Source organism: Nycticebus coucang, chromosome 17 (assembly GCF_027406575.1).
Source record: "Nycticebus coucang isolate mNycCou1 chromosome 17, mNycCou1.pri, whole genome shotgun sequence".
In the NCBI taxonomy this organism is placed as follows: Eukaryota; Metazoa; Chordata; class Mammalia; order Primates; family Lorisidae; genus Nycticebus; species Nycticebus coucang.
Genome location: NC_069796.1, coordinates 27,251,654 through 27,279,138, shown reverse-complemented (window position 1 = coordinate 27,279,138; position 27,485 = coordinate 27,251,654). Strand labels below are relative to the sequence as shown.

The 27,485-nt window shown below is 38.0% G+C and overlaps 1 protein-coding gene across 1 annotated transcript in view; it reads right to left on the bottom strand.

Annotated features, from left to right (window-relative positions):
- The window catches only part of SLC27A6 (solute carrier family 27 member 6), a 51,371-nt gene extending 24,118 nt beyond the window's left edge, over window positions 1-27,253 (bottom strand). Inside the window, exons 1-4 of the mRNA XM_053566732.1 lie at window positions 26,236-27,253; window positions 15,514-15,717; window positions 13,366-13,524; window positions 11,939-12,063 (exon numbers count right to left, since the gene is read on the bottom strand). Coding sequence (XP_053422707.1) covers window positions 11,939-12,063; window positions 13,366-13,524; window positions 15,514-15,717; window positions 26,236-26,716 — 969 coding nt within the window. The 5' untranslated portion in view covers window positions 26,717-27,253. The remainder of the gene's footprint in view (window positions 1-11,938; window positions 12,064-13,365; window positions 13,525-15,513; window positions 15,718-26,235) is intronic.
- Window positions 27,254-27,485: the final 232 nt, after the last annotated feature.

Below are 27,485 nucleotides of genomic sequence, written 5' to 3'. Positions count from 1 at the left end.
GTAACATTGGCCAAGACTAATATGGTCTGTGTGTCTTAATGTCTAGGAAAAGCTCATTCTAAATTCTAGAGTATTGAAGACTTTTTTGGGAGAGGTCAGGAAAGGAAGAAAGCATTTTCCATGGGAAAAAAAAGCATTACTTTAAAAATATTATAAAACATACTTGAGTTTATACTCCCTGGTCTTGATATATTAGCTATATAATTTTGAGCAAGATTTTGATTCACATTTTGATTCTCAATTTTTTCATCTGTAAAAACAGATAATAGCCTATTTCACTTATATGTTGCAGTACACAGTAATACACAGTGCCTGGCATACAGTAAACAACACATTGAGGTCGTAGAATCAACATTCATATTGGCTGTACAAATATTATAAAAACCCCCGACCAGGAGCATGTTCCTGCAATCCCAGCTATGCAGAAGGCTGAGATGAGATCACTGAGCCCAGAAGGTTGAGACCAGCCTGGGCAACAATAGCAAAACCCTGTCTCAAAATAAATTTTACAAAATCATAACCACTATATGTAAATATTGCTTTGAAATGTCCAGCATTCTTATATTTTTATTTCCAATTCATATTTAAGAATTAAAAGAAAAATAGGATTATATTTTGTTCTATATTCGATAAGCAATGTGCTTATTAACAGGATTATACACTGCCCTAAAATTAAAGTAAAAATATATTATCAGTGTATTCATGGTAAATTGATGATTAGATGACACCAAAATTGAAAGTAATTGAATGAAATAAGATATGCAACCATCCCCCTAGAGGAAGCTAGCATAACCAGACTGATATCAGATCAAGTAGACTTTAAGTAAAGAAACATTTCTGGAGATAAAGAACATTTCCTTAATTGTTGTGGTAAGACATTTATATTTTATACTTAATATCCAACATGTACCCTTGCAATATGCACCACAGGCATGATCCCACTGTTCACCCTCCCTCCATCTGGCCTCCCCCCTCCTACCCCACCTCCTTTCCTTCTTCATCCTGGGCCATAGTTGTGATCTATTCTTCATATGAAAGTGTGAGTGATTATAAATTCGTTTCATAATAGTACTGAGTACACTGGATATTTTTCCCTCCATTCTTGAGATACTTTACTAAGTAGGATATGTTCTACCTCCATCCATATAAACATAAAAGAGGTAAAGTCTCCATCTTTTTTAAGGCTGCATATTATTCCATTGTATACATATACCACAATGTATTCAGGTGAGGGATATATTGAATGTAAGCATTCCAAGTTGTATATGGAATCAGCACATTGTACCCCATCAATGCATTAATGTATACATGATCTACCTCTTTATAAATTAATAAAAAAATATTGACTAAAACTATAAAAAAAATTTACTAATAATAATAGAATAAATTCAACATAAGGGTAGCAGCTCGAAACTTCTTTTCACTGAATAACCCAGTCCAAAGATATAAATGTAAAATTGATAGAAGTATGGACAAATGTCTTTTTAACTTAGCTCTCTTGGTACTGCAAGAATAAACAGAAGAAAAATCATTAGAACATAGAAATTTAAAGAAAATTAACCAATTTGACCTAATTTATGTACATAGATCACACTCTTCTTAGTAAGATATCTCAAGAATGGAAATAAAAGTGTCCAATGTACTCAATGCTATTATGAAACCAATATATAAATACACACTCATAGGAATGATAAAACACAAATATAGTCTAGCAGGGGGAAAGGCTGAGGAAGGAGAGGGGAGTAGAAAGAGGGAGGGAGATTGGTGGGAGAAAGGAGGCTATTTGGTTGGATCTCACCTAATGTGCACAGTGCAAGGGTATATTTCAAAATAACTAAGAATAAATTTTAAATGTCATACCACAAAAAATAAGTGAGGTGATAGCTATGTTAATCAGTTTGATTTAAGCATTCCATGTTGTATATCAAATCATCACATTATATTCCATAAAGTATACAGTTATATTTTAATTAAAAATTAATTTAAAAAGAAAATTAAAGGTGCCTACCTCTAGAGATCAAATATTGATAATGTAGAGATACTTTTTATCTTGGGAATACTATTTCATTTTAGTAGCTGTATAAAAGTGCTACTTTGATTTTTAAAAAATTCAATTAAAAACAAAACAAAAACAAAAGATGCCAAGATGGTAGAATCATCTGAAACAATGCTGTCACTTGTTGATTTTCTTAGGCCCACATCAGTGGGATTTAAGGTAATTATTCTATAGACGGAGAAAAGACTCACCAGGTCAGAGCAGCTCCTTTTAAGATAGAGGTTACTTTCTACCATTATATATAACCCAGAGAAGTTCTGTCCTGGTTCCCATCTTCTGTGGACATGTCAGATATAACCTGCCATGGGACTAGCACTTGGATTTTCCACTGCTATTTTTCTGTATAAAACAATAGCACTGCAAATCTTAGGATTTATTTCACTTGAACACCAGAGGCTAATCTTTTATATGGTGTAACTCTTGGATGCTTTTCAAGTCTTAGATATGAGTTTCAGCAAGCATCATTATTTACGAAATGTGGTGACATTCTCTGGAAACCATGAAAGTGGTTTATAAACCACGCTCCATAGGTTTTAATATAGCTATAAAAACTTATTAATAAGAGCATCCAAAATAATCATCCAAAAAAGTTCATCCAAAATAATTCAATTGATATGGAAAATAAAATTATCAAAACTAGGATCAAGAATTTTGTCCAGTTAAAACAAATTCATTTCTCTAACTCTCAAGATATTTTTATTCCATTTTTATCTCAGATCATGTTTTGAAAGTATGAGGAAATACCAACTGATCTATTATTTAATGTTATGGAGGAAAAGAAATGTATGCATGTTGAAATATTTACATAGATCATAGAAAGAGAATACAGAAAAATTAAAAAAGAAAAAGAATCTATAATCCTACTATGACGAAATTATGAATATTTTTACATATCTATAATATGCACATTAGAAGTTACAATTATAGTACATTGCAGTTATATATTCTTATTCATTAATGTACTTTGATCACTGTTCTCAACGATTATTATCATTCAAAAATATGATTTTCATGCTTATGTGATTATCATACCCCGATTTGTTTCTTCAAAACCTATTCAAGGCTGCTACATTGTTTCAAAATGTTCGTTATTATAAAAAAAACTGAGTCAATATCTTGTCTCTAAATCTTAGCACCTCATTAGGATAGATCCCTTGGAAGAAGTTAATACTTGTAAATATTTTTATGACTTTGTTACCAAATTATTGGCTAAAATGGACATTCTTATTTATATCTTACAGAGGAGGGTGAGTTGGCTACCTTCTCAATGCACAAGTAGTAGTCATTTTTATTTAATATAAAATGTTAATTTGAGGCTCAGCACCTGTAGTTCAGTGGCTAGGACACCACGTACACAGAAGCTGGCAGATTCAAACCTGGCCAGGGCCTGCCAAACAGCAATGATGACAACTATAACAAAAAAATAGCTGGGCATTGTGGTGGGCGCCTGTAGTCCCAGCTACTTGGGAGGCTGAGGCAAGAGAATCATGTAAGCCCAAGAATGTGAGATTGCTGTGAGCTGTGCTGTCACAGTACTCTACCGGGGGTGACATAGTGAAATTCTGTCTCAAAAAATTAAACAAATAAATAAATAATAAATAAAATAAAATGTTAATTTGCTAAGAAAACATGGTGTATTTTTTGGATTTAATTTATTTTTCTAATGCTTATCATTTGATAATATGTTTAATGTTTAAAAATTAACATTTTATTTTAATAGTTACAAGTGTTTCTTTTAATTTTATTTTATTAACATCATATTCAATGTTTACATTTATAATTAAATATATCATTCTTAGCCCTTGTTAATAATCCTACTTAATGTGTAATTTAAAATCTCCTTTAGCATCTTAAATAATAAAGAAATCCTTATATTATTTTCTTCTTTTCTTCTTTATATTTAATTATTACAATTCAGCTAGAATGAACTTTATAAAAAAGACATAACTTTTTTATTCTACGTAATGATGCACCTCATTTATGGTCCAATCAGATTTCATGAAAGTTTGATTTTAAGTCTATTCAAGTGCACTTACCAACTTGCAAATGAAAGGTCCTCAATTAATAAAAGTCTAGAATTTTATGAACAGCTTTAAGCAGACTCAATAGGCACATGTCCATAAAATACTTTCAAACAATTCTCTGAAATCTTTCTTGAAATGATAACCGAGCCAAACATAAGCTCTTATGAAAAACGGAAATGATGTAATTTGTATAAGCTATAAGATATAAAGTACTTTTGTTATTTTACAGATAATAATCAGACCTTGTCAGTGACATTATTCAGATTTTTGTTTCCATACTTCAAATTATAAGTTGGAAAAATACATAAATGAAAACCTGATTTTTTATATATAATAAAAATTTGGCCTTGTAACAAGCCCAAAAGGTATCTCTATTTTTGCACGTACTTATACACACCCACATACACTCTCACATATACACATATATGGAGAGAGAGAAAAAAAATAAGCTTAAAAAACTTGTTTATAAAGGAATGAAAATCTACCTAAAAGGAATATACTGTATAATATCTTAAATTATAAATCAGGGCTTGTCAAACTACATCCTGCAGGGGCCAAAGCTGACCTGCCTCCTATTAAAATAAATTTATAAAATTTATTTTATAAATAAAGTTTTATTAAAACATAGTCACGGCCATCTATTTATGAATCATCTATGGCTACTTTTGAGAGACATAGACAGAATGGAGTAATTATGACAGAGATAGTATAACCCGCAAAGCCTAAAATGCTTACAAACTTAGTGCTTTCAGAAAAAGCATATGGTCCTTGTCTTGAATTATAAAGTCCAAATAGCAAAATCTTCTTAGTATTAATGCAAGTTTGCATCTGGTTAATTGGACAATACATTGCTGCTACAAATATTGGTTCATTAAGCTTCCTCATCCATATTTCCATATGTTTTCCTTTTATGTTTCCCATTGGATATAACTAGGAGCGAGTTTGATTTGTAAAGAGCCTGGTCAAAGCATTCAAAGACGTGGGCATTTTGTGAGGTGGGCAAAATACTGGTCAGATGAGCCTTTTCAGAAACCCACCCAGCTATTTATTTTGTAAAACTCCATTAATGAGCCCTGGAAGAAAACAGAAAACGGAGAGTGCATCGAGCAGAGGGTTGTGTATTACAGTAACCGGTCACCAGTAATATGAGGATAGGGAGGTTAGAGGGGTCACAGTCGGCGGCTGACGTGGTTCAGATGAAAGATGATGAAGGTCAGAACCCAGGTTGTGATCACAGAAATGGAAAAGCAGAGTCAACAGAACGACGAATGTGAGGAAGAAAAAGTCATTAGGATTGGCAGAGGGACCCTTCAAAAATCACTCGGGAATGTCCAGACACTGGGGGAGGGTCAGAGGGTTGCTTATAATATTTGGTTTTATATATGTCAGCTGTGAAATAAGCAGTATATCGCGTAAAATAAAACCAAATCTTGGTACTGTCCATCTATAATTTTAAAAACTCTACTTCTCTATCTGTAAGTCTCCCTAAGGCTTCTTTATTCCAATTCTTTTTTATTCTTTCTGAGACATGAAGTTGTCAAGCAAACATCACTATCTAAGCTAGGTTAGGAATGGTATGAGGCGGGCATGCAGAAATGTGAGTGGAATGGATGGATGGATGGATAAACCCACCGACGAACACAAGTGAAAGACGTGAGTGACAGAGTAAAAGACAGAACCAAGGAGGCAGAGAGAAAATGGAAGAGAGACAAAGACAGGAAGCAAGAAAGAAAGTGAAAGTGAAAGGAAGTAAGAGAGACCTCCAGGGAAAGAAAAACGAAAGAAAGAAAGAGAGAGAGGGACCCGGACAGAGTGAGATCCAGAGGGAGAGGCCGAGGAGAACAGGGAGGAGGGGGTGGGGAGGAAGGAGAAGAGAAGACGGGGAGAGGGAGGGAGCGGAAACAGGAGAGAACGTAGAGAGAGGAACAGAGTGAAACAGAGATTCACAGAAACGTAGTGACACAGAGAGGCAGAGACGCAGAGATAACACTTCCATACACTCACACAAGGATGCAAAGTGTGAGCCTGAGAGGGCTGATCCTGCAAGATTGGACCTAAATTTAAAAAGCCAAATGGCTGTATGCTGACTAGAGGTCACACATGCGGTACGCTGCATACTTCCAGTTTATGGAAGACCCACACATCTGCTTGACTTTGAGAATTTCACAGCTGATCAATCCTGTTCCCCTCCCCTGAATCAACCAACAGGGCATGGCCTGCACTGCCCAATCAGAACTCAGTAACCAACAGGGCATGGCCTGCACTGCCCAATCAGAATTCAGCAACCAACAGGGCATGGCCTTCACTGCCCAATCAGAACTCAGTAACCAACAGGGCATGGCCTGCACTGCCCAATCAGAACTCAGTAACCAACAGGGCATGGCCTTCACTGCCCAATCAGAATTCAGCAACCAACAGGGCATGGCCTTCACTGCCCAATCAGAATTCAGCAACCAACAGGGCATGGCCTGCACTGCCCAATCAGAACTCAGTAACCAACAGGGCATGGCCTGCACTGCCCAATCAGAATTCAGCAACCAACAGGGCATGGCCTGCACTGCCCAATCAGAACTCAGCAAGTATGAGTCCTTCATTTGCAAAAATGCACATGACTGGGAAACTGGGAGTCCCAGCAACTTGGGAGACTGAGACAAGAGAATCACTTAAGCCCAAGAGTTTGAGGTTGCTGTGAACTGGGATGCCAGGGTTCTCTACCGAGGGCGACATACTGAGACAATGTCTCAAAAAAAAGATGGGGATGGGTGGGGGAGGGAGGGGGGAGGTGGGTAGGGGGAAGGGGATTGGTGGGATTACACCAGCGGTGCATCTTACAAGGGTATATATTTAACTTGGTAAATGTGGAATGTAAGTGTCTTGGCACAGTAACTGAGAGAATGTCAGGAAGGCTATGTTAACCAGTGTGATGAAAGTGTGTCAAACGGTCTGTGAAGCTAGTGAATGATGCCCCATGATCATATCAATGTACACAGCTATGATTTAATAAAAAATAAATAAAATAAATCCAAACCCTCCTTTTGTTCTCTGGAACACACCTTACCCACCCTTTACACTAAAGGCTGTGCTTCCCCAGTTTACCAACCATTCACAGGAATAAAGTCTCTTCCCTCCAAATTCTTTTCTAGAGAACTTTTGTTCACAAAAGTGAGACAAATTCCCACAAAGATAGAGGCCCACGCTCTGAGACAGAGAAGGAGATGCACGTGCAGAGCCTCTCCTGTCTCCTCTCTCTCACACATGCAGGACATGCACACACGACGGAGATAGAAAGATACCCCCAAAAGTCAAGCCTGATCTGGAGGCCTACACAAAGACACTGCAGGAGGTACACACAGTGGTACCCAAAGAGACACAGCTGCACGCAGAGACAAACGTGCTGAGGCGCACAAAGAGACACACACAAACAAAAAACCAAAGTAGAGAGAGACCAAAGATTGGGTGGGGTGGGGGGTGGGGGATACAGAGAGTGCAGGCCAGGAGCAAAGCCCACGCTGGCAGCGGGGTCCGGGGAAGGCAGGGAGCGATTGAATCACTGTAATCACTCAATACAATGAGATGCATTCTCTCTATTTTGCATATGGAGATAATAAAATTCAGATCCAAGGTCACATACCAAATACAGACATAATTTGAACCCACTACAATGTCAGCTCTGTGAAGGCTGGGGGTGTTGCCTGTTCTGTCTTCCGCTGCACCCTATTGCCTCCAGCATTACCTGTGCCCGGGCCTGGTGCATAGGAGGTGTTCACAACCTATTTGTGGAAAGAATGGAGTGAGGTGGGGAAGGAGGTGGAGGGGAGGGAAGAGGGAGGTAGAAACCAGCTTTAAAAAGCCTCAAAAACCCATGCTGTGTTTTATCAAGCCTGTCCCCATGGTTTCAGTAAGAATTCATAAAAGCACATGTTTCTAATTTGGAAGTTTTCCCCTTTTACTGAAAAAGTATATGGAATACTTCAGTTTTGTCAGGTGCTTACATGTTTGTACACACAGAGAGTAAACCACTTTAGAATACACAGAAAATACTTATTTGAGATTCAGTGCTTTAAAATCCCTTTTAAAATTTAAAAGAGAATTTGCTGAGTGGGTCAGAGCTTTTAACACACAGACATCCCAAGGTCTTGGGTTTCAATAAACATTTTGCTCTGGCTTTCAGTATCATGCATAAACCGATGTGATGATAGCAATAAATGAGTAAATATCAACTTGAACCAAGGCTCAGGTCCTTTCTTTGAAAGGTTCTGTGGAGCTATTTTTCCAGCAGTGTCTGCAGAGCTGCCATCGAGTGGGAAGATGGTTGAACTGTAGTTACCTCCAACCAAGTCAAGGACTCATTTACTCATGCACAGGCCTCTAACAATGTCCTCCTACAAACAAAGTCTCTTTCTTCCAGAGCATGCACTCAGTCCTACTTAGAGAATCTCTAATATATCCAGGCTGAATAGTCTCTTTATATGACTAAAAAAAAGTCAAATGCTAGACATTCTGTTTAAAAGCAGGTAATTGTGTATCCACCTGACTTTTTTAGGAAGAAAATGCTTTTTTATAGATGGAGAACAGAAAAAAAAAAAAAGTGAAAACAAAGGGGAAAGTCATTTTTTGCCTTTAGCCCTGCAGAACCAGCTATGTAATGCACAAAACCGTGTCCTAATTCCTAAAGGATCATTTAAAATATAAATAACATATGGTAGGGATTATGATTTTTCCATCTTGATTCTATTTAGCATAAGACCTTTTTTCCCTAAAACTTACTCATAATTCTACATGCCCACGTGTCACAGCAACACACCCTTTGTATTAATAATAAGAACAACAATATATTCCAACACTTTGTTTTGTTCAAAGACACTCAAATATTATACATTGAAACAATGTAGGCAGCAAGTTAAACAGATATTACAGAAAGGGTATAATGTAACACAAAAAGTAAACAGGACGCCAGACAATCTTGGAGTACAAAAATAGCCATAAACGAAGAGGACTTTCTTGTAGGGAAGCAGGAAAGGAATGGTGGGGGAGAGAGACCAGGGGCCTCTTTTAAGAAAGGATTGGGGAGTTTTTAAGAGGAAGGGCCTGCAAGGCTGAGACTGCACAGGCTCCAGCTGTGGGTAAAAGTCTGTGTTATGCAGCCTCCTAAGACTGCGTTTGGGCAGGCACTACCTTCACAGATAACAGCCATCAGCTTAACAAGCCATTATAAGGCTTATGCCTATAATAATTAGGAAATATTTCCAGGAATGTCATTAAAAATTATTTTTTGTGGATATTGAAAAATAGTTCTTTGATAAAAATCATACAACACAGTTTGTTAAAGTCCCTTTAAATAGATACGATTATTTTATAGTAAAATTTAAATACTATTAAAATGTTAACAATTGTATGGTATTTTGCCACAAAAATAACTACAAATAAAAATATAAAATCAGAAACCCTGAAAGTATTTTGCCTGTCTTCCTTTGGAGTTATATCTTGTTATCATAGATAAAGTATGTTAGTAAGATGTTTCCATGCTCAAAAGTGATTTAACATATAGAAAAATGTATAGCCAGCATTATTTATTTGATCATTTGCTATTTTTTTCACATTATCTATTCCTTAAATTGTCTATCCTTCACTTCCTTTCTATGGACACATACAGTTCGGGTCATAATTGGCCAATCTTTGTTCTCTAATGAGGGCTTTCCAAGAAAGACCAGAATCTTCAGCAAATGATAAACTATTAGAAATTTTAATTTTAGATTATTTATTGCCCATGGGACAAAAACCACGAGAAATTCATATGAAAAGATGAAGGATTTAATTCTAGCTTATCCATTAATTCTCCACATGACATAGGGCAATTCGTTTCTTTGTGGCTTAGAGTTGGAAAGTGTGAAGTTCAAGCCTACACAACTGTGTCTCATGAGCTTTGTGGTCTTGGGCCAGCTACTCTGCTTTCTTGAACAGCTCCTATCCCCATTTTTCATTTATAGAATGAATATAACAAACCCGGGACTCATCCTTGATTCTTCCCTCTTATTCATTCATTATCCCTAATCTAACAAGTCTTCTTGGCTTTCCTTCAAAATAGGTCCCAAAGTACCTATTTTTTTAGTCTAGTTCTTCCTTCATTTTTTGTCAAATTCTCCAATGGGAATATTATGTAGCACCAAATTTGTCCTCCAACTCTAGAGAGATCCTGGTTCTATAAGATTTGGTCAATGGGTGGCCTAGCCATACTTGCCTTCTCTTCAAACATTTCAGATGTGTCCTGTGTGGGCCTCTTCATTTTCCACTTCTTCTGTCATGACCACAATCCCCCAGCTTACTTGTCTGTGGATCCCACTTGTGCTATCAGGTCCTCAGCTCGTAGGTGACCATTTCCATGAAGTCTCCCCTGACCACCCAATCTAATTTGCAATGCTCCACACCCTCTTTCTATCATTCCCCATCACTTATTCCTGCTTTATTTCTTTATAACACTTGTAATTGTCTGTAATGGCTTTTCCTCATGTGTTTGCTGGTTTATTTTCTCCCCTTGCCCCCATGAGTGTAACTTCTATTACAAAAGCAATCTGATCTGTCCTGTATGCTCCTGTATATCTAACTTAACACTCTTAACTGAATAAATGAGTGAGTGACATACATGATCCTATTCCTAGACGTATCCCTAGATATAGCTGTTGACTGCATAGGCAGAGTTATTTAAATAAGATAAATGTGGTGAACTACAAGCTCAAAAAAAAAAAAAGAAAGCAATTTGTAAATCATATCATCTAATTTCAGTCTTTTCTGTGTCCATCTTTCCTATGTAAGTCCATACCTTTCATAGGTGTTATTTAACTCTGGCCTAGTCTCAGCAGTGCTGTGGGTAATTAATAAAAGAGTGATGTGTCCATATTTTAGCCTGAGAGAATAATAGAAGCTATCCCAGACCACCATCTATGCCTTTACAAGTGCGATGATGACGAAGGTGGTGAGAGAGTTCCCCTTCGTCTCGGAAAGGTGGGTCTCAGAGGTAAAGGTTCTGCTGCCTCACTCCACATGGAGAGCCATCCCCCTATTGCCACTCTTGAAGGGCCTGGTGTGGATTTGATTAAGACAGAGTCACTTATTTGTAGCCTCAAGAATTTTTAGGAAATCGTAAAGTTAAAAAAATAAGAATTTAGAGAGATAAATGATTCTAGGAAAAGGAAAATAACTTCTGAGTGTAAAAAAAGCAAGCAAATCAATAACTCCAGACTGTGGAAAATCTCTCTACTTACTTATTTTTCAGATGATGGCAGTCGATCAAAAGAATGTGGAATGACTGCTTTAGGAGCAGAGATAAGTACAAATCAAAGCACTTTTTTTTATAGCTTAAAGTAAGACCAAACAAAAAATATCCTAATGTAATAACTTATATTCAAAGCAAAAAAGAAAAAAAGAAAAACCTGTATAATCAGTGTCATTAGTTTTTCCATCTTTTTTTTAAGAACAGAGTTTTGAAACATTACTTTAACCTTGCAATAGTTGCTCTCAGTCAACATATCATGCATCTAATTTCATAATCTGGCAGCATGGTAGTTTTATAGAAACTTTAATTAGCCTAAAATCAAAGTGGATTGGATTATGGGTCTATCTATCCTCTCCTTCTGCAATACAAACCACATTGGTCCATTCCTGGATCATTCTTGCTTTTCATTTTCCATGCCTTGTTTTATACTATTTTATATTAAACTATCACATGCATCTTTGTAAGCCAGCTAAATTGTGTTCTGGAGGAAGGTGAAGTTAATTTATTCAAAGAAATAAAATTTATTTTTTCTCTTAAAATATTTATTCTTTCTGAAATACTTTTTTTTCTGATGATAACTGATCTTACCTTAGGCTGTTTGCAAAGGTAGTGACAAAGTTCTCCAATATACTGAAACACGGTCACATTATACTTCTTACAATCGCTCCAGAATTGGCTTGCTGAGAATTTCTTCCTTAACACACAAGTGGCCCCTATAAGAAAAGACAAAAACAGACCTTGGGGGAAAAAAAATTCAAGGGCAAAATTATCATGAAACACAAATGATGTTACTCTGTCTGGGATATATTTGCTCACTTTCAAGGCTGTTTTACTTTATCACTGATCATTTACATCAAATGCATTTAAAACTAGTGATCTTACTTTTCAATAACTCTTCTAAAAATATTCATGTTGTAATCCTATATTTTGACTGAGAATGTGTTTATTGCAATACACAAGATGAAAGCAATAGTCAAAAGAAGCAGGAGAGTTACAAATATTTAAATATGACCACAGCTAAGGACCACAGACCAGAACATGATCACTGGGACTCGTGGGCCTTCTTCATAGAGACCAAGAATATTCACTTCTTTTGACCTTGAATATGTATGTATTATTTATTTTTGAAAGTTCAAGGCACTGTCAACACATCTTAAAGTCAGGAGTTACCAAGGTAGAGTTAGTATGACAGCATCAACAAAAATGTTCACCCATAGCCACAGAACCTAATTTTAACAACACAATTTTGACAACAATGTCTGTCCACGGGAAATTTTACTGTCTTGACTGTCATCTTTATTTATGGTAGAAATTGATCATATTCTAAAAAATTACTTTAAAGTATTTTAGACATATCCAAGTAGAAGCATAAGATCTCTATTTATATATATTTTAGGTATAGTAACTGACATATAATCTCACATGATTATGAATAGAATCTATTGAGTCACAAGCTCTACAATCTTATTGTCTAGGGTAGACAGTTTGCAAAGATGGCCTCAACAATTCCTTCTGAGCGTTCACATTTACAATGTAGATTTACTCTCCCTCCTGTCAAAATGCAGGCTCTCTTTCCCCATTCCTGGAATTTGGCATCTGGACTAGCCTGTGACTTGCTTTGACGAATGGAATGCTGGTGAAATAATTTATGTGCCTTCCAAAATGCGGCCTTAAGACTTACGCAATGCCCACATGCACTCCCCTGGAACACCCTTGCTGCCATAGAAGGAATCTGGAGTAGACAATTTGAAGATGAGCAACCACCAGGAGAGAAGCCCAGTTCAAAGCCAGCTCCCCACCACTTGGCCAAATCCTGGGGTAAATGCTCATTAGGTTTCAAAAGTACTCTGAGTATGCCATAACATTACGTCCTTTTCATAAATATTGTGTTATAATTACATGATACACATGTGATCACTCTGAAGTCTGCTGAGAGTATCAACCTTCAATGAACACTTGTTCAAATTATTAACTATTTTGAAAACTTATTAAAAGAAAAGAAAACAAAAACTTACCTAACTCAACACAGCCACCAATTCCCACAAGAGCTCCAGCACTATGATACAGAGGAAGGGTTGTATAAACAATGTCATCAGCAGTACAACCAAAAGCCCACAGTCCAGCAGAACTCTTTATAGCCTGCAGTTGAGTAATCACAGCAGCTTTTGGTAGACCTAGTAGGAACAAAAAGAACAGGAAATACGTATGTGTGTGTGTAATAGAAAGAAAGGCTATGCTGGCATCAACTACACCAGCAATCGACACAAAATACATCATTTTCCTTATGCTTTGTAAAAGCGACCATGATGGCCTTAGCAATACTCCTTTAATAGGTTCCTAACTAGGACTGCATCTCAAATTCTACATCATTTTATAGTTTGGCCTTTCTAGGTAGATCTAAGATTCTAGAAGTTAGTTATAGCAGCAGCTCACATTTTCTTTCACCAGCCATCTGATAAAGAGAATTTGGAAGGTAAGTTTTATGTAGTCCTCACTCATCTAAAAGTATTGTTTCTACCCTTGCACTTATAGTTTGCATAATATTCTAGGTGAAAAATTATTTTTATGATGGATTTTGAAGACAATACTCTATAATATTCTGATGTTCATTATACGTAATAGAAATCTTTTTTCTTTCTCACGTCTTAACTTCTGTATGCAACCTAGTATTTTCATTGTTTTCTTTTTTGACATTTTTGAAATCTTTTAATGGTATATGACATCATGATGGTTTGTTCTAGGACTATTCTTCTTTACCCATTTTTTTTCCAAAAACTGTGTTGGCCTTTTCAGTCTGAAACTCATGCCTTGCAGTTCTAGGCACTTTTTAAATTTGAAAAAAATAACTGGTACATCTTCTTCTCTCTCCCCCCCCCCATCTTTTTTCCTGTTCTTTTTGTTCATTCCCTTCTTCTATCTCATTTGTTTGTTCTCTCATCTTTGGAACTCATCTTTATGTGTTCGATCTGCCTAATATTATTCGATCTTCTAGACCTGTTTGATGAGGGAACCTCGAGAATCTCAGGGAGAAGCTGTCTGGTCTGGACAGAGCAGTCACCCACATATCAGCATTTTTTTTTTTTTTTTTTCAGTTTTGGCCGGGGCTAGGTTTGAACCTGCCACCTCCGGCATATGGGGCTGGCACCATACTCCTTTGAGCCACAGGCGCTGCCCCCACATATCAGCCTTTTCCAGTTCATTTATCAAAGCTGTTCTAGTCATAGTATACAAAATGTACTCTATTATCCAGTTTATAAGAGATCATTATTCGGTACCAAATAGTTAAAAAAGAAAAAGAAAAAAATGTACTGTGTAAGAGGAGTTGCTTATAATACTACCTATGCACAAGAAATTATAGTAACAGAATATTTTTAACACGTCTGAAACAAATCCTAATCATCTTCAAACTAATTAGAAAAGCCCATTTAGCCTACCATTAATACTATTCAATTTTGCCCCGGAATCGGTTATGTTTAATATTTCTTTTGAATTCTCAAACAATTTCATTATTTTTCTTTTGTAATTGCTATTGTTGTTTGCCTTAAAAATAGAAAATCAGTTACTTGATTATATTTTATATCTTCTTCCAAACCTGCCATGCCTTTGAGGGCTACATGATCCAATTACCCTAAGGAAAATCAGAAATGCAAATACACGTGCTTAAATTTCAGTTGTAACTAGATCATGCTTAGGATTTGACATTTTTACATAAGAATATAGAGAATTGTTTTCAAGTGCATTCATAGACTTCTAAATCCAAGGGAACAGCTAGAAACTAGTTCTTCATTTTCGATATCAGAAACCCGAGAATCAGAGAAGCTGGCAGAGATCTTGATTTAGAAAGGTGGGTAGATAACATACGCCCAACAATGGGGATGAATCAAGATGTTCAGATGTCCCAGTGCCCTTTGTACTACCAAATTTCAACAAAATCTCAAATGAGACAAAGGCCAAATGAACATGATGACTTCTCAAGTTAAACTGAAAAAAAAAGTAAGCTTTTTCATCCATGCTGAAATGTTTAGGGTCTGAGGACCTTATGTGTTCTTGCACACATGATTTCTCAGATGGTTGGACACTATACGTGGCAGAAAGTTGCCCAGTACTGTTGCTTTGCAAATTTGTTGCATCTTTTTTAAGCCTTACAAAGAATTGGGTCATACCTGTTGTTCCAGAGGTAAAAATATAAAGACAAGTAGTCTTGAGGTCTGAGACAAGGTGGTGGCAGCGTGGAACAGGCTTGTCCGATGAAGTGCTCAGTTTTTCTTTGAGGGAAATTATGCCTTGTGGAACACAGTCTTTCATCCCCCAAACACTGACGTCTTTGGGGAGCTCTGGAAGGATTTCTTCTATAGTTTCAATCAAATCTAAAAGCCAAAAGTTTAGAAATAGGCAAATAAAACTTCAATCTCAAAACATTTACCTTGGGATTACTTGTGTGTGTTGTAACAGGGATAAAATATAAACAAAATGCTGATTTCCTTCTCATGTTGGATGAGCAATATCACAGCTATTTCATGGCTCTGTTTCAACAGGACTAACTAAAAGGGGAATTTAATTATCTATCACTTGATTTATTTATGCCAGAGTGCCAATTCAGATTGAATTTTAGAGACTTCATTATCCAAATTATGTTTCGCCTCCATTTTTTTAAAATAAAACTGTTTTTATACTTTGAGCCTAAATTCAGGATACTATATGAAACACTTTCCTTGAAAGACAGCTTGGTAGCTAGTTATTCCAAAAAGCCACCGGTCTGTCACTGTTTGGCTCTGCTCTCATGCCATACATTTGGGAGAATCCCCTGACTGCTCTGAGGTCATAAGATCATGATGGAGTAGAGACTATTTCAGAGGCAAAAGTTAAATGAGGAGACTTAGAAATTTTCTTTTCTTTTCTGGATCACAATACTTAAAGATAAAAGCCTTTGAAAGTAAAAGAAAGAGAAGAATGCCTTTAAGAGAAAGTCGGGAGATGCCTGGTGCAGGGAAGAATGTGGCCATCAAGTGAGAGGGGCTGATGAGAATGGACCCACAGTCCCTCACAGTAAGACTCACATCCTGATGGAACCAAAATCAAGCAGAAAAGATGGAGGAGGAGTAGAAAAACTGTTACTCCCTTACTTTGCAACATGGATCTCTGATATGAAGTCCAGCTTTTCTGTTCTACATGGCCATTCTAATTTATTTCCTTATTCCTGCAATATGCTATGTTTTGTAAGGTATGAGGGATTTCTAAGTGCTATATGACTTAAAACATACATTAACATCTTTGGGGATACTAAACAATAATATCACATTGGCCTTTTGGAATTAATGCAAAGAGGGCGGCACCTGTGGCTCAAGGAGTAGGGTGCAGCCCCATATACCAGAGGTGGCAGGTTCAAACCTGGCCCTAGCCAAAACCTACAACCAAAAGAAAGAAAGCCTGGTGGAATTAATGCAAAGAAGGCCAAGGAGAACTTGGCAACCACCAGAAATTAAGATGAGGCAAAGAAAGATTCTCTTAGATCCTTCTGGGGGAGCATGGCCCTGCTGACACCTATACCATGTATTTTAGACTCCTTGGCCCTCAGAACTATGAGAGAATAAATTTTTGTTGTTTGCGATACTTTATTATAGTTACCCATAGCAAACCAATGCGCCAGTGTCCCAAGTTTATGGAAGGTAGGATTAGCAATCTAACCCGAGTCTAATTAACTCAAAAACTGTATGTGACCTTATAAAAGAAATCGGTTTTAACAAAGTGCTATTAAATATTAAACAAACCCAGATCAGAATGCTCAAGTGCTGTTCATGCAAATATGGAATTTTACATCTAGAGCAATTATATTTTTTCTCATGTTTTAAAGAAAGCTTTAAAAATAATTATAAGATACCTTCTGCTTTGGATCCGAGTTTAGAATACTACTCTAAATGTTTTCATGGAAATGTAAATCAGAATCTGGTTCCCTTAATAAAGCTATCCGTCTGTCATTGTTTAGTTCTACTATAAGGCAATACATTGAGGAAAAAACTTACAGTTTGCTTTCTTAAAATCTAGACATGGGGTTCATTGCTAAGAAGCAACAAGAAAAATATGTCAAATGGAACCAGGAAGTTAACAAATAAAACCTATAAGAAACCAGAATGAAATACAGAAATAATACGGAGTTGATATGTTGCAGGGGATGGGAATTGGAGGATTATGATGTCTTCTTAATTCTTATTTCTATAGCACTTCCAAATAAAGTAAAACGCAAGCATGCAGGGAAATTATCTAATTGTCCTTAAAATACTCAGCGTGCCTCCTATACAGATGCCTTTGGGAAGAAGTGAAACCCACAAGGGATGAGGGAAGGAAAAAGGAGATGTAAGCACAGAAAAACAGGTCTAGAAAAAGGATCTGGCTTTCTCTTTTTAAAAATGTTCTAGATTTTGTTTTAATGACTCTGTGTTTTGAATTTATAAGGATGAGTCTTTGAACTGACTCGTTTTATTACTTTAATTTGAAGTATCTCACCTGGAATAACAAATTAACAGCACAAACTTTTGTATGTCCTTAATTATATGTCTGTTTACATTTAGGAAAGCTAGTTACATTATGATTGTTGCTCCAAGTCTTTCTTGAAATTGCAGAGCCTTAAGCAAGCAGCAGGTATTCACAACGAGTGGTAACTTTTACAGCAAGAAAAAAGGAAGTGAGCAGGTTCCTAGCAGTCAGAGAAATGACGATTGTTTTTTACTAACTCATAACTGTGTACAATAATGCAATGGTACATTTCAAAACTACTAAGAAATGACAATTTCATTTCCTTCACATACTAAGATTAAATTTATTTAGCTCAGACACTTAGAATTCTAAAATAGAACTTTGCCTAGACAAATGATCTCTTCCATAGTTTCTGGAGATGTGAGGATAATGAAAACTGAGAAAAAAAATAAAGCTGTGAAAATTCACGTAGGGAATAAAGAATTGTGGATTACTTATCACTCCACCCTTTCTTAGTAAATTGAAATCTTCTCATCTCACCTGGAAAGTAAATTCTAAATATTGAGTCCTTACACAAAATAGCACTAAACGCTTTAGGGAAAATTGACTTTGTTTCATGAGGATTTAGTCTGTAGTGAACTAATGTACTATGATTGATGCCTATAGGACTGGGAATGTCTCAAGAGAGGACTTGTATCCTTCTACGTCCTTCCGCTCACTGCCCCTCGCCACCTCCGTAGGTGCTGGATACAAACTTGATTAAGGGAACTGAGCTCTGCACCATAGGAAGCCCTGTGGACACACATCTTGATAGTAAACTACCGCAAGAAAATAAGACAGCTGGATTTTCTATGCTTCAAGGAATCTGTCTTTTCATAGCAATCTGTTCTTTCAAACATTATGTTATCTTTTCCTCCCATATGCAAGGTGCTACGTTAGGTGGGGTTGTGCGTAAGCTTATGATCTGTTAGCACTTTTTGAACAAATGTATTTCTTGTTTCTATATCATTATATCTCTTGGCTGGGCACAACTCATGCCTGCATCCCAGCACCCTGGAAGGCAGAGGCAGAAATAAGCATTGCTTCAGGCCAGAAATTTGAGGCCAGTCTGCACAGCACGGTGACCTCATCTCTACAAAATATTTAAAAAATGATCCAAGAGTGATGGTAGATGACCGTAGTCCTAGGCACTTGGAAGGCTGGGATAAGAAGATCACTGGCGCCCAGGAGTGTGAGGCTAAGTGACACATTCCAGCTTAAGTGACAGAGTGAGACCCTATTTCTAAAATATAATAGTCAAATAAATATTATATCTCTTATTCACATTTCTGAGACTGTTAAATAGGCAAAAATTTCATATCTTCCTCTAATATGGCAATAGTGTGAATTATGCAATTTATGCTGCACTAAAAACTCTTACTACTCTCTTATTCTATATTTAAAAAATAATACTTTCAAAGGTCTGAGAAAGGAATTGATTGATTATAACTCCTAATACATTGTAAACATTTCAACTTTAAACTTTTACGTATTAATAAATAGAACATAAAATTTAGTTACAAATGGTTAACCTTAGTTTTCCATATTGCAAAACAATATTGTAGTCCAAAGTGAAATTCTAGATAACACCACATAACTGCCACCCTACTATACTGTAGAGCAGCTCAACACGCTTATCAGAAAATGGGTGCCTAGGCTATGGTTTCTACGAAAATTGCAATGTTCTAAAGCAATGCATATTGAGCTATAGATACTCGTACTCACTTCATATAAGGCCCTCAAGTTCATTTTCTCATGAAAAACATCCCAGCTATGTTTACAAATATTAGTTAAGTAATAATCATGATAAGCCTAGGAACTAGGTTTCATCTCCATTTTAAGGAGATTGAACATAAAGAGTTTGAAGGTAATTGAAGGTTAGAAAAATTGACCTCCCTAAGTAAGTAAATAATAGAGCTTATATTTTAATTCAAATGTGCTGGAATACAAAATCTATTCTCTTAAATTTAAGACACATACTACGTTGCCATTCACTACAATTATTTTCAAAACAGTAATCTCAGTATGATTTGTTGAATAATTCATTCCTTTCCCATTGATAGGTGATAGGTCTGAGTCATTCTATCCCACCCAATCCTCTGCCTGGCTTTGGGATTATACCATGCTTTTTAATTAGTGTAGCTTTATAATATTTTTTATACAGCCAGTTCTAGTACTGACTTCTCATTAAAAACTTGTGTTCCTATTTTCTTTTTAAAACTTGTGTTCCTATTTTCACCCATTCTTTAGGACAAAACTTACGATTGGTCGTCAAAAAATGCATTATTCTGATACAGTCTGGAAACAAAAATTTCTGATTTGTTTTTCCTCTTAGTGGCTATTACATAGGCTTTTACAATGACAATCAAAAAGCAGCTTGGAAAATAGTTTGACTTGATTTATAAACTATTAGTTATGAAGTAACAGATAATTTCAGATTGCTTTTATGTTGTATGTTTCCTACAGATATAAAATAAAAAATTAATAATATTCTGAGAAAAAAATATGTATTTGAACAGTCTGCAATGTGGTTGGGGAGAAGGCATCTGAACGTCACTTTAACCTAACAAGAAAAACTTCATCCTAACAAAAAGCTGATTAAACTCTCTCCTTCTAGCCCTACTGGATTGTTCAGGTATTGTTTGCCAAGATACTTAAAACATTTATGAATCAAATTTCTCATGTAGCTATCAGGTCATATTCAGTTGTGACAAAAATCAATTCTTTTTACCCAAAAAAATAAAGATGCAAGACAAATGTTGGCTTTGCTCTGTGTTTGTAGGAGCAGGAATTGGAGTCTAGAAGAAGGAAATAGGGCAGCGCCTGTGGCTCAAAGGAGTAGGGCGCTGGCCCCATATGCCCGAGGTGGTGGGTTCAAACCCAGGCCTGACCAAAAACTGCAAAAAAAAAAAAAAATAGAAGATGGAAATGAAGAGTGGAAAACGTTAACAACCAGAAAACAGAAATTGCTGAGAAATCATTTCCAACTTATACTGGGGGACCCCACTACTTAAATAAAAACAGTGGAATTCAGGGTTGATTCCTGAGAGTACAGGATTTTTAACCAGAGAATGTGGATTTAAACTTTGCTTCTGTCTGCTCGCCCCTTCCCCCTTAATTTTTACTTCAACTTGTTAATATGTTGTTTAGGATACAGGATACTGCATCCTCATTTAGAAGTGAATTATGTTTGTAATTTCCTCTTTATAATATTTTTTCTAATTTTAATATCAGGTGTATCCAGATTAAGTAGAATGATTTTTGGATTCAGCATGATCTATTTTTTGAAATTATCTTTTATCTTTATTTTGAAATATTAGTTGTCTATTCTTTGATACTTCGGGAACAAAATTATAAGAAGTAGTTAATTGATGACTCCATACTGAACCTCAGAGTCAAAGCATTCTATAATAGATATATTCTTACTTGACAGTGTGAATGTTACTTTCTTTGCATTACTATTATTATTATTGCTTAATACTTTGTTGCAGCAATCGGCTGATTTCTTTTCTGAATGTATTTGTTTTCATTAGTTTTTTGCCAGGTTTTTGTTTCTGGTCCCTATCTTAAACATTGTTATTGTTGTTAAAGTTTAAGCCTTTTTAATTTTGTGAAGGCAAAAAGTGGAAGCCTAATGAACACATGTATATGTGAAAATTAAAAAAAAAAAATAAGCATTGCTTCTGCCTCCTGCCAGTTGTGTGACGTTGGACAAGTCACTTCATTTCTCTGAGCCTCCGTACAACTCTTACAGTTCCTGAGAACATTAAGTGATAGATACAAATCGTTCATTATGGCATCCAGCTCACTAACATCACTGTTATTGTCACCACTTTGTAATCTGTGGTTATGGTGATGATGAAGGCCAGTAATGAGCTCAAGCTCCTTAAATAGCTGGAGCCTGAGGAGAGGAGATCAAAGTGAAGGACAGGGAGGCGTCTGGAAGGCCAGACCCTGCATGGCAAACGTGCTTCTGGGGAGTTCTGCCGTCAGACCATTGCGGTTCTTTTTACTACTAAAAAGTGTGTAACTAGGCAAGGGTTAGTGGAGACTTCATTGCTCCTCTAAACAAAGTTCTCTAGGAACAAGATACGAATTTGATGTATAATAGAAGCAAAGTCTTTCTATCATGATAGCACATTCTTTCCTGACGTGATTTTTAACTGCCCTGAATGTAGACGAAATCACATACAGTGAGAATAAGACGGAGCCTGTCAGGCTGGGGCAGACATGACGCCTCTGGTCTGCTCTGTGTAAGTTCTGCCTGACCTGCACCCCTGGCTGCCACCCTGAAGATGCCTATCTTGAGTCATTTAGGTGGATTGATTTAAGAGATTAACTTTTGAATTAGAATGTTGTTTGCGCTCAGAGGTTATATTAATTATTGTTTACTGTGGGTCATGGGTTCTGCCGATTATTGTTTCAGATAAGGGTTAACACGGTCTTCACTTTGACCTTAAATGCATAAAACTGTAATGTTGGAAATAGAAGATCAGAACAGTCTTGGAGAGGCTACGCTCACCATTCTCCAGAATCCCAGCCTTGTGACAGTTTGGTGGACCTATCCCTGTCTCCATCTATTGGCTGACAGCGACAGGCAGCCAGACCTTCTTGGTCCAGTAACATAGGCACACTAGTTTGTAAGTGGGTTTGTATATTTTCACTTTCTGATGTTCCCACATTTAGAGGGGTATGGGGGGGGGTAGTAAATTTATCATAAGTAAAATTATGCAAAAAAGAAAAAGTAGACTATTTCACTTGCTATTATTTCTAACACATCTCCTATTTGCAGTGAATAATTATTACTCAAATGGGACAAAATGATATGTTCTTTCTGGCTTATTATTTTTCAGTAGCAAAATATTAATAGTGGAAATTAGTAGATTAAATGCAGAGCAAAGCCCTCTATACAGTTTAACTCATCACCAAGTAAATAAAAGGGAGCATCCAAGTATCTGCAAGAACTAATAAAAGAACCCTCTTCTGTTTGGCCAGAAGGAGCTAACCACATTCTCCAAACTTGTCTCTGCTAGCATTCCAACCTCTGTCACTGACAGTGGCAAGCATTTATGCCGGTAGTGCTACTGGGGAGAACAACCACTTAAGGCCAATTTACCAGGGTTGTGTAATACATTGCCTGGGTCTCCTAGTTGCCCTGTTCCCAAATCTCAAAGAAGCCTAGGCAAAATGGACCTCTGACTACATTTGTCTGTCTTTGAAACTATGCAAATAAAAATAATGATTGTAATGATTTATTGAATATATATCATGGTCCTAGTATCCTGTTGTGTCCTTAAAATTTAATTCACACGGACCCAGTGGTATTCATTGATCACCAGACGTAGACAGTATAGCTCTCTACACACCCAGGTAATATGGTAGAGCCTCTATCTCCTAGGCTCCCAATGAGAATAGCATCTGTAATACTGAATACTGCAGGTAACTGGAACACAGTAGTGTTTGTGTATCTAAACATTAAAAGTTATAGTAAAAAACAGTATTATCTTAAGGGATTACCATTTTACATGCATTTTATTGTTGACTGAAATTTCATTACAGCGATTTTGCCTTGTATTTTTAAGTTATGCTTTCTGACACTTATGTATTTAAGAATTTCCAGGTAACTTCACATAATAGTGTAATTTGTTTCAAATAGCACCTTGAGCACAGTTTTTAGAAAAATTCTGTTTTTCATAAATTATGTAGAACCAATTGCAAACAGGTTTCATAAGTTAGGCTAGATAACATCATTGGTGATAGATGAAGTTTCCATCATGGTTGGTATCTGTCTGGTAACTGCCTTCAGGAATAAACCAAAGGAAACTGTACCAGCGAACTAAGGCAGATATTATTCTAGTCATCTGATAACCGTCTTTAGGAATAAACCAAAGGAAAGTGTATCTGCTGACCAAGGCATATGTGTGTGTGTGTATAAAATTAACCACAGATAGGGCAGCGCCTGTGGCTCAGTCGGTAAGGCATCAGCCCCAAATACAGAGGGTGGCGGGTTCAAACCTGGCCCTGGCTGAACTGCAACAAAAAAATAGCCGGGCGTTGTGGCGGGCGCCTGTGATCCCAGCTACTCAGGAGGCTGAGGCAAGAGAATCGCTTAAGTGGAGGTTGCAGTGAGCTGTGATGCCACGGCTCTCTACCAAGGGCCATAAAGTGAGACTGTCTCTCAAAAAAAAAATATATATATATATATTAACCACAGATAACTGTCCCATTTTTACAAAACATGAATTTCATGTTTTGGAGGTGTGCCAAAAAAAATAGTAAGATTTAAGGTTGATTTCTTCAGTGATCTACTTACAGAGAAGTCAAGTGACTAAACAGTCTTGGCTTAAAACTCCAGCATCCCAAAGTGTCTTTTTTTTTTTTTTTAATACAAAAACCGATTGTTGGTGTTAACAACAAAAGCCAGGAAACAATGCAATTAGTTCTAGGCAAACAAAGCAAAAGTGGACACAAGTGAAACTGCAAGATTAATTAGTCCTAAATAAGCAACAATTTAATCAACAGTTAGTTGACTAACTACAGTTACTGTTTTAGTTAGTCACTAAAACAGTTCAGTTCTGAAAGGTAACTACCCTAAGCATGTTAAGAAGAATCCCTCAGGAGACTGGCTGGGGGATGTTTCTCAGGTTGGACTGAACATCTTCATCACAGAAATCTTTTCAGGGACACTGTGGCCCTCTTAGTTTGCTCTCCTAAAGGGAATTTGCAGCTTTATCAATTTTTAACCATTTGGAGTTTATGCTGGCTCCAAGAAGTCAGCAATCTTGTCAAATAGTGCAAGAATGAGGCAGTGGGATAAATTGTGAGATTATATCCAGAGACGAATGTTGATCATTTTTCCTCCTAAATTCACATTTTTATCTGGTTCTGGCACAAGTAGGAAAAATGAACAAACGATATGCAATAAATGCTTCCTGGATCTTCTACTCCTCAGGCCTAAATAAGATAAAATCAGTGTCTGAGAGTAAGCATTTGCCACTTTATAGGCCACAAGTGGAGCTGGAAGGACACTAAGCCCTAGGAAGAGTAACAGCCTTGAGGGGCTAGCCTTTTTTTACTGTATATTTCCTAACTCTTTTTTTTTTTTTTTTTGCAGCTTGTGGCCAGGACTGGGTTTGAACCCACCACCTCTGGCATATGGAGCTGGCATCCTACTCCTTTGAGCCACAGGTGCCACCCTTCCTAACTCATTTTTGTGTGTTATGCAAAGGTTACATGACAAAGGTTACCTGAAAAGTTCTATGCTTTGGAGATCACCAGTGTATATGTGTACTTTTCTATACCCCTCTGTGAATCTAAAGACTCCATGTGAGGGATTAGTCATTATTATTAATCTAAATATTCTCACTAAGGTCCTTCCATAGACTCTCCTCTTCCTGAACCTTTCTGCCCCCAAGTGCAAAGAATCTACATAAGCCATTTCAATTATCCCAAATAAATGCAATTTTTCTCATTTCAATCCCGTATTGTTAAGCTACCCAGGTTCTTTGTTAATTAGACACTAAATCAAGGACTCTTCTTCACAGTTTAGTATAAATATTTATATCCAAAGATATCCTAATACCAAGGTGGGGAAGAGAAAGGGTAGAACTTACTGAATGAAAATGATGTACGGATGGGGACAGGGAAAGAGAGAAAAACAGGCGTAGACGGTGGCACCTGTGGCTCAAACTAGTAGGGCGCCGGCCCCGTATAATGGAGGTGGCAGGTTCAAACCCGTCCCTGGGCAAAAACTGCAAAAAAAAAGGAAGAAAAGAAAAGAAAAAGAAAAAGAGGCCTAGAATCTGCCAAGAGCCCGCCCACTGACTCACAGGTGGGGGCCCTACTACCTTGCTAGGGCGAATCGCAACTTGCAGTTAGTATGAAATAAGAGTAAACACAAAGATAGGAATTCAGGCACTTCTGATTAGAAAATTTCTGTTCTGCCAAAGTAGTCATCTTTGATAACATAAGTACATAGGTATTCTACAATGGAGTCGAGATAACTTTCCTACTCATCAAACATTTTGTCAGAGCTCACATAATTTACAACTGAACAAGTTCTCTCTGTGATTTTGCACTCACTGAAAGTACCAAGAGCAGCAAAAGTGCTCTTCCCCCAAATGGTAGGGAGCAGAGAATTCATAAAAGTTTTCTGAAACTGTCTTGATATTTACAAATCTACAACAAAGTAAGTACTTGAAAAGGGAAACAGGTGTTAAATTAACTTTCCTAAACTGCAAAACTCTTTTGTGCTCTTGACAAGCAGAGTTGATCACACACACGAAATATTAGTTAAGAACTATTTTAAAGAAAAGGACGGTCAGGAAAGCAAGCAGTCCCCATTCTGCACGTGCAGACCACACCCTGTACTCTACCTGCGCCCACCACGAGGGCCTTGGGCCCGCAGGTGCGGATGCAATTCAGGAGCGAGGCGGAGCGAATGTTGGAGTTGAGGAAGGCCACCACGCAGCCCAGCTTGGCCAGGCCGAACCACACGTGGACAAAGTCCGGCTCGTTGCTCATCAGCAGAGCCACAGTGTCCCCCTTCTTTAGAGAGGAATGGTTGAGGAAGACATGGGCCACCCTGCTGCTCCTTCTGTCCACGTCCTGATAGGTGTAGGAGTCTCCTTCGAAGATGATGAAAGGTTTCTGGGGATGCCTTTTAGCCTGGATCAGGAATTTATCCAGCACAGTGACCAGCTCCCCTCTCTGTTGGTGTCTCTTCACTCGAAATCCATTGAGCACCACTTTGAGCAGGAAACGGAAGTCGTCCCAGAAGTAAGGGAACAGGAGTTTCTGCAGGAAGTGCAGGAAGACCATTCCAGTCCCCAGTCCTGTGAGCCATGGCAAGAGCATGGGGGCCACCCTGATCTCAGGTCTGCCAGCGCTGTACCCAGAGACCGCAGGTCCAGACTTTTCAGGGCTGACACCTTGACAGCTTTTCCAAGGGAGAAGGGGGAATCCTGAGAAGCGGAATCAGAGGTTTGCTCCAAGGAGGTCGCCCAAAAGGATGCTGGGCATAAGGCTGAGGACACGGGGCGACTGTAGAACAGAGAGCCCCCCGGTCCCTGCGAGAAATCAACAAGGCGCTCGCAGGAGCCTCCGAACCTACTAGCTCAGGCTGCGCGCTCGCCTCCCAACCCGAAGGCCGCCTGTGCACTGCCGCTTCCCAGGCGCTTTCCAGGTCCTGTCCCCTGGCGGGCTGTCAGTCCTCCGCGCCTCCAGGCAAATGCCACACTCAGAAGTAGGTCCAGGGACAGAAGTGCTCCTCCTGTCACTCGGAGGCCGAATTTGAGCCGGGAGAAGCTGGGGTGGCGACAACTGGGAAGGGCAGCGGCTTCCCTTCTCCATTCGCCAGTAACCACTCAGGGTCTCGGGGCTACGCCTCGGGCCGTGGCCTCAGGAGCAGCAGCCCCCGGGACGACGCCGCCCCGCCCCGCCCCGCCCCGCGAGCTCCCGGCGGACGCACCAGGTCCGGGCGAGCTGTTCCTAGGTGACCGCCGAGCCGGCGGGAAGGCGCTGTCCGGCACCCGGATTGCAGCTAGCACTGAGAGCGTCCCTTGGTCCGTCTGGTGTGTGTTTCCTCCAGACCACGCGGGGGTGTCGCCCGCTTCCCTCCTGCCTC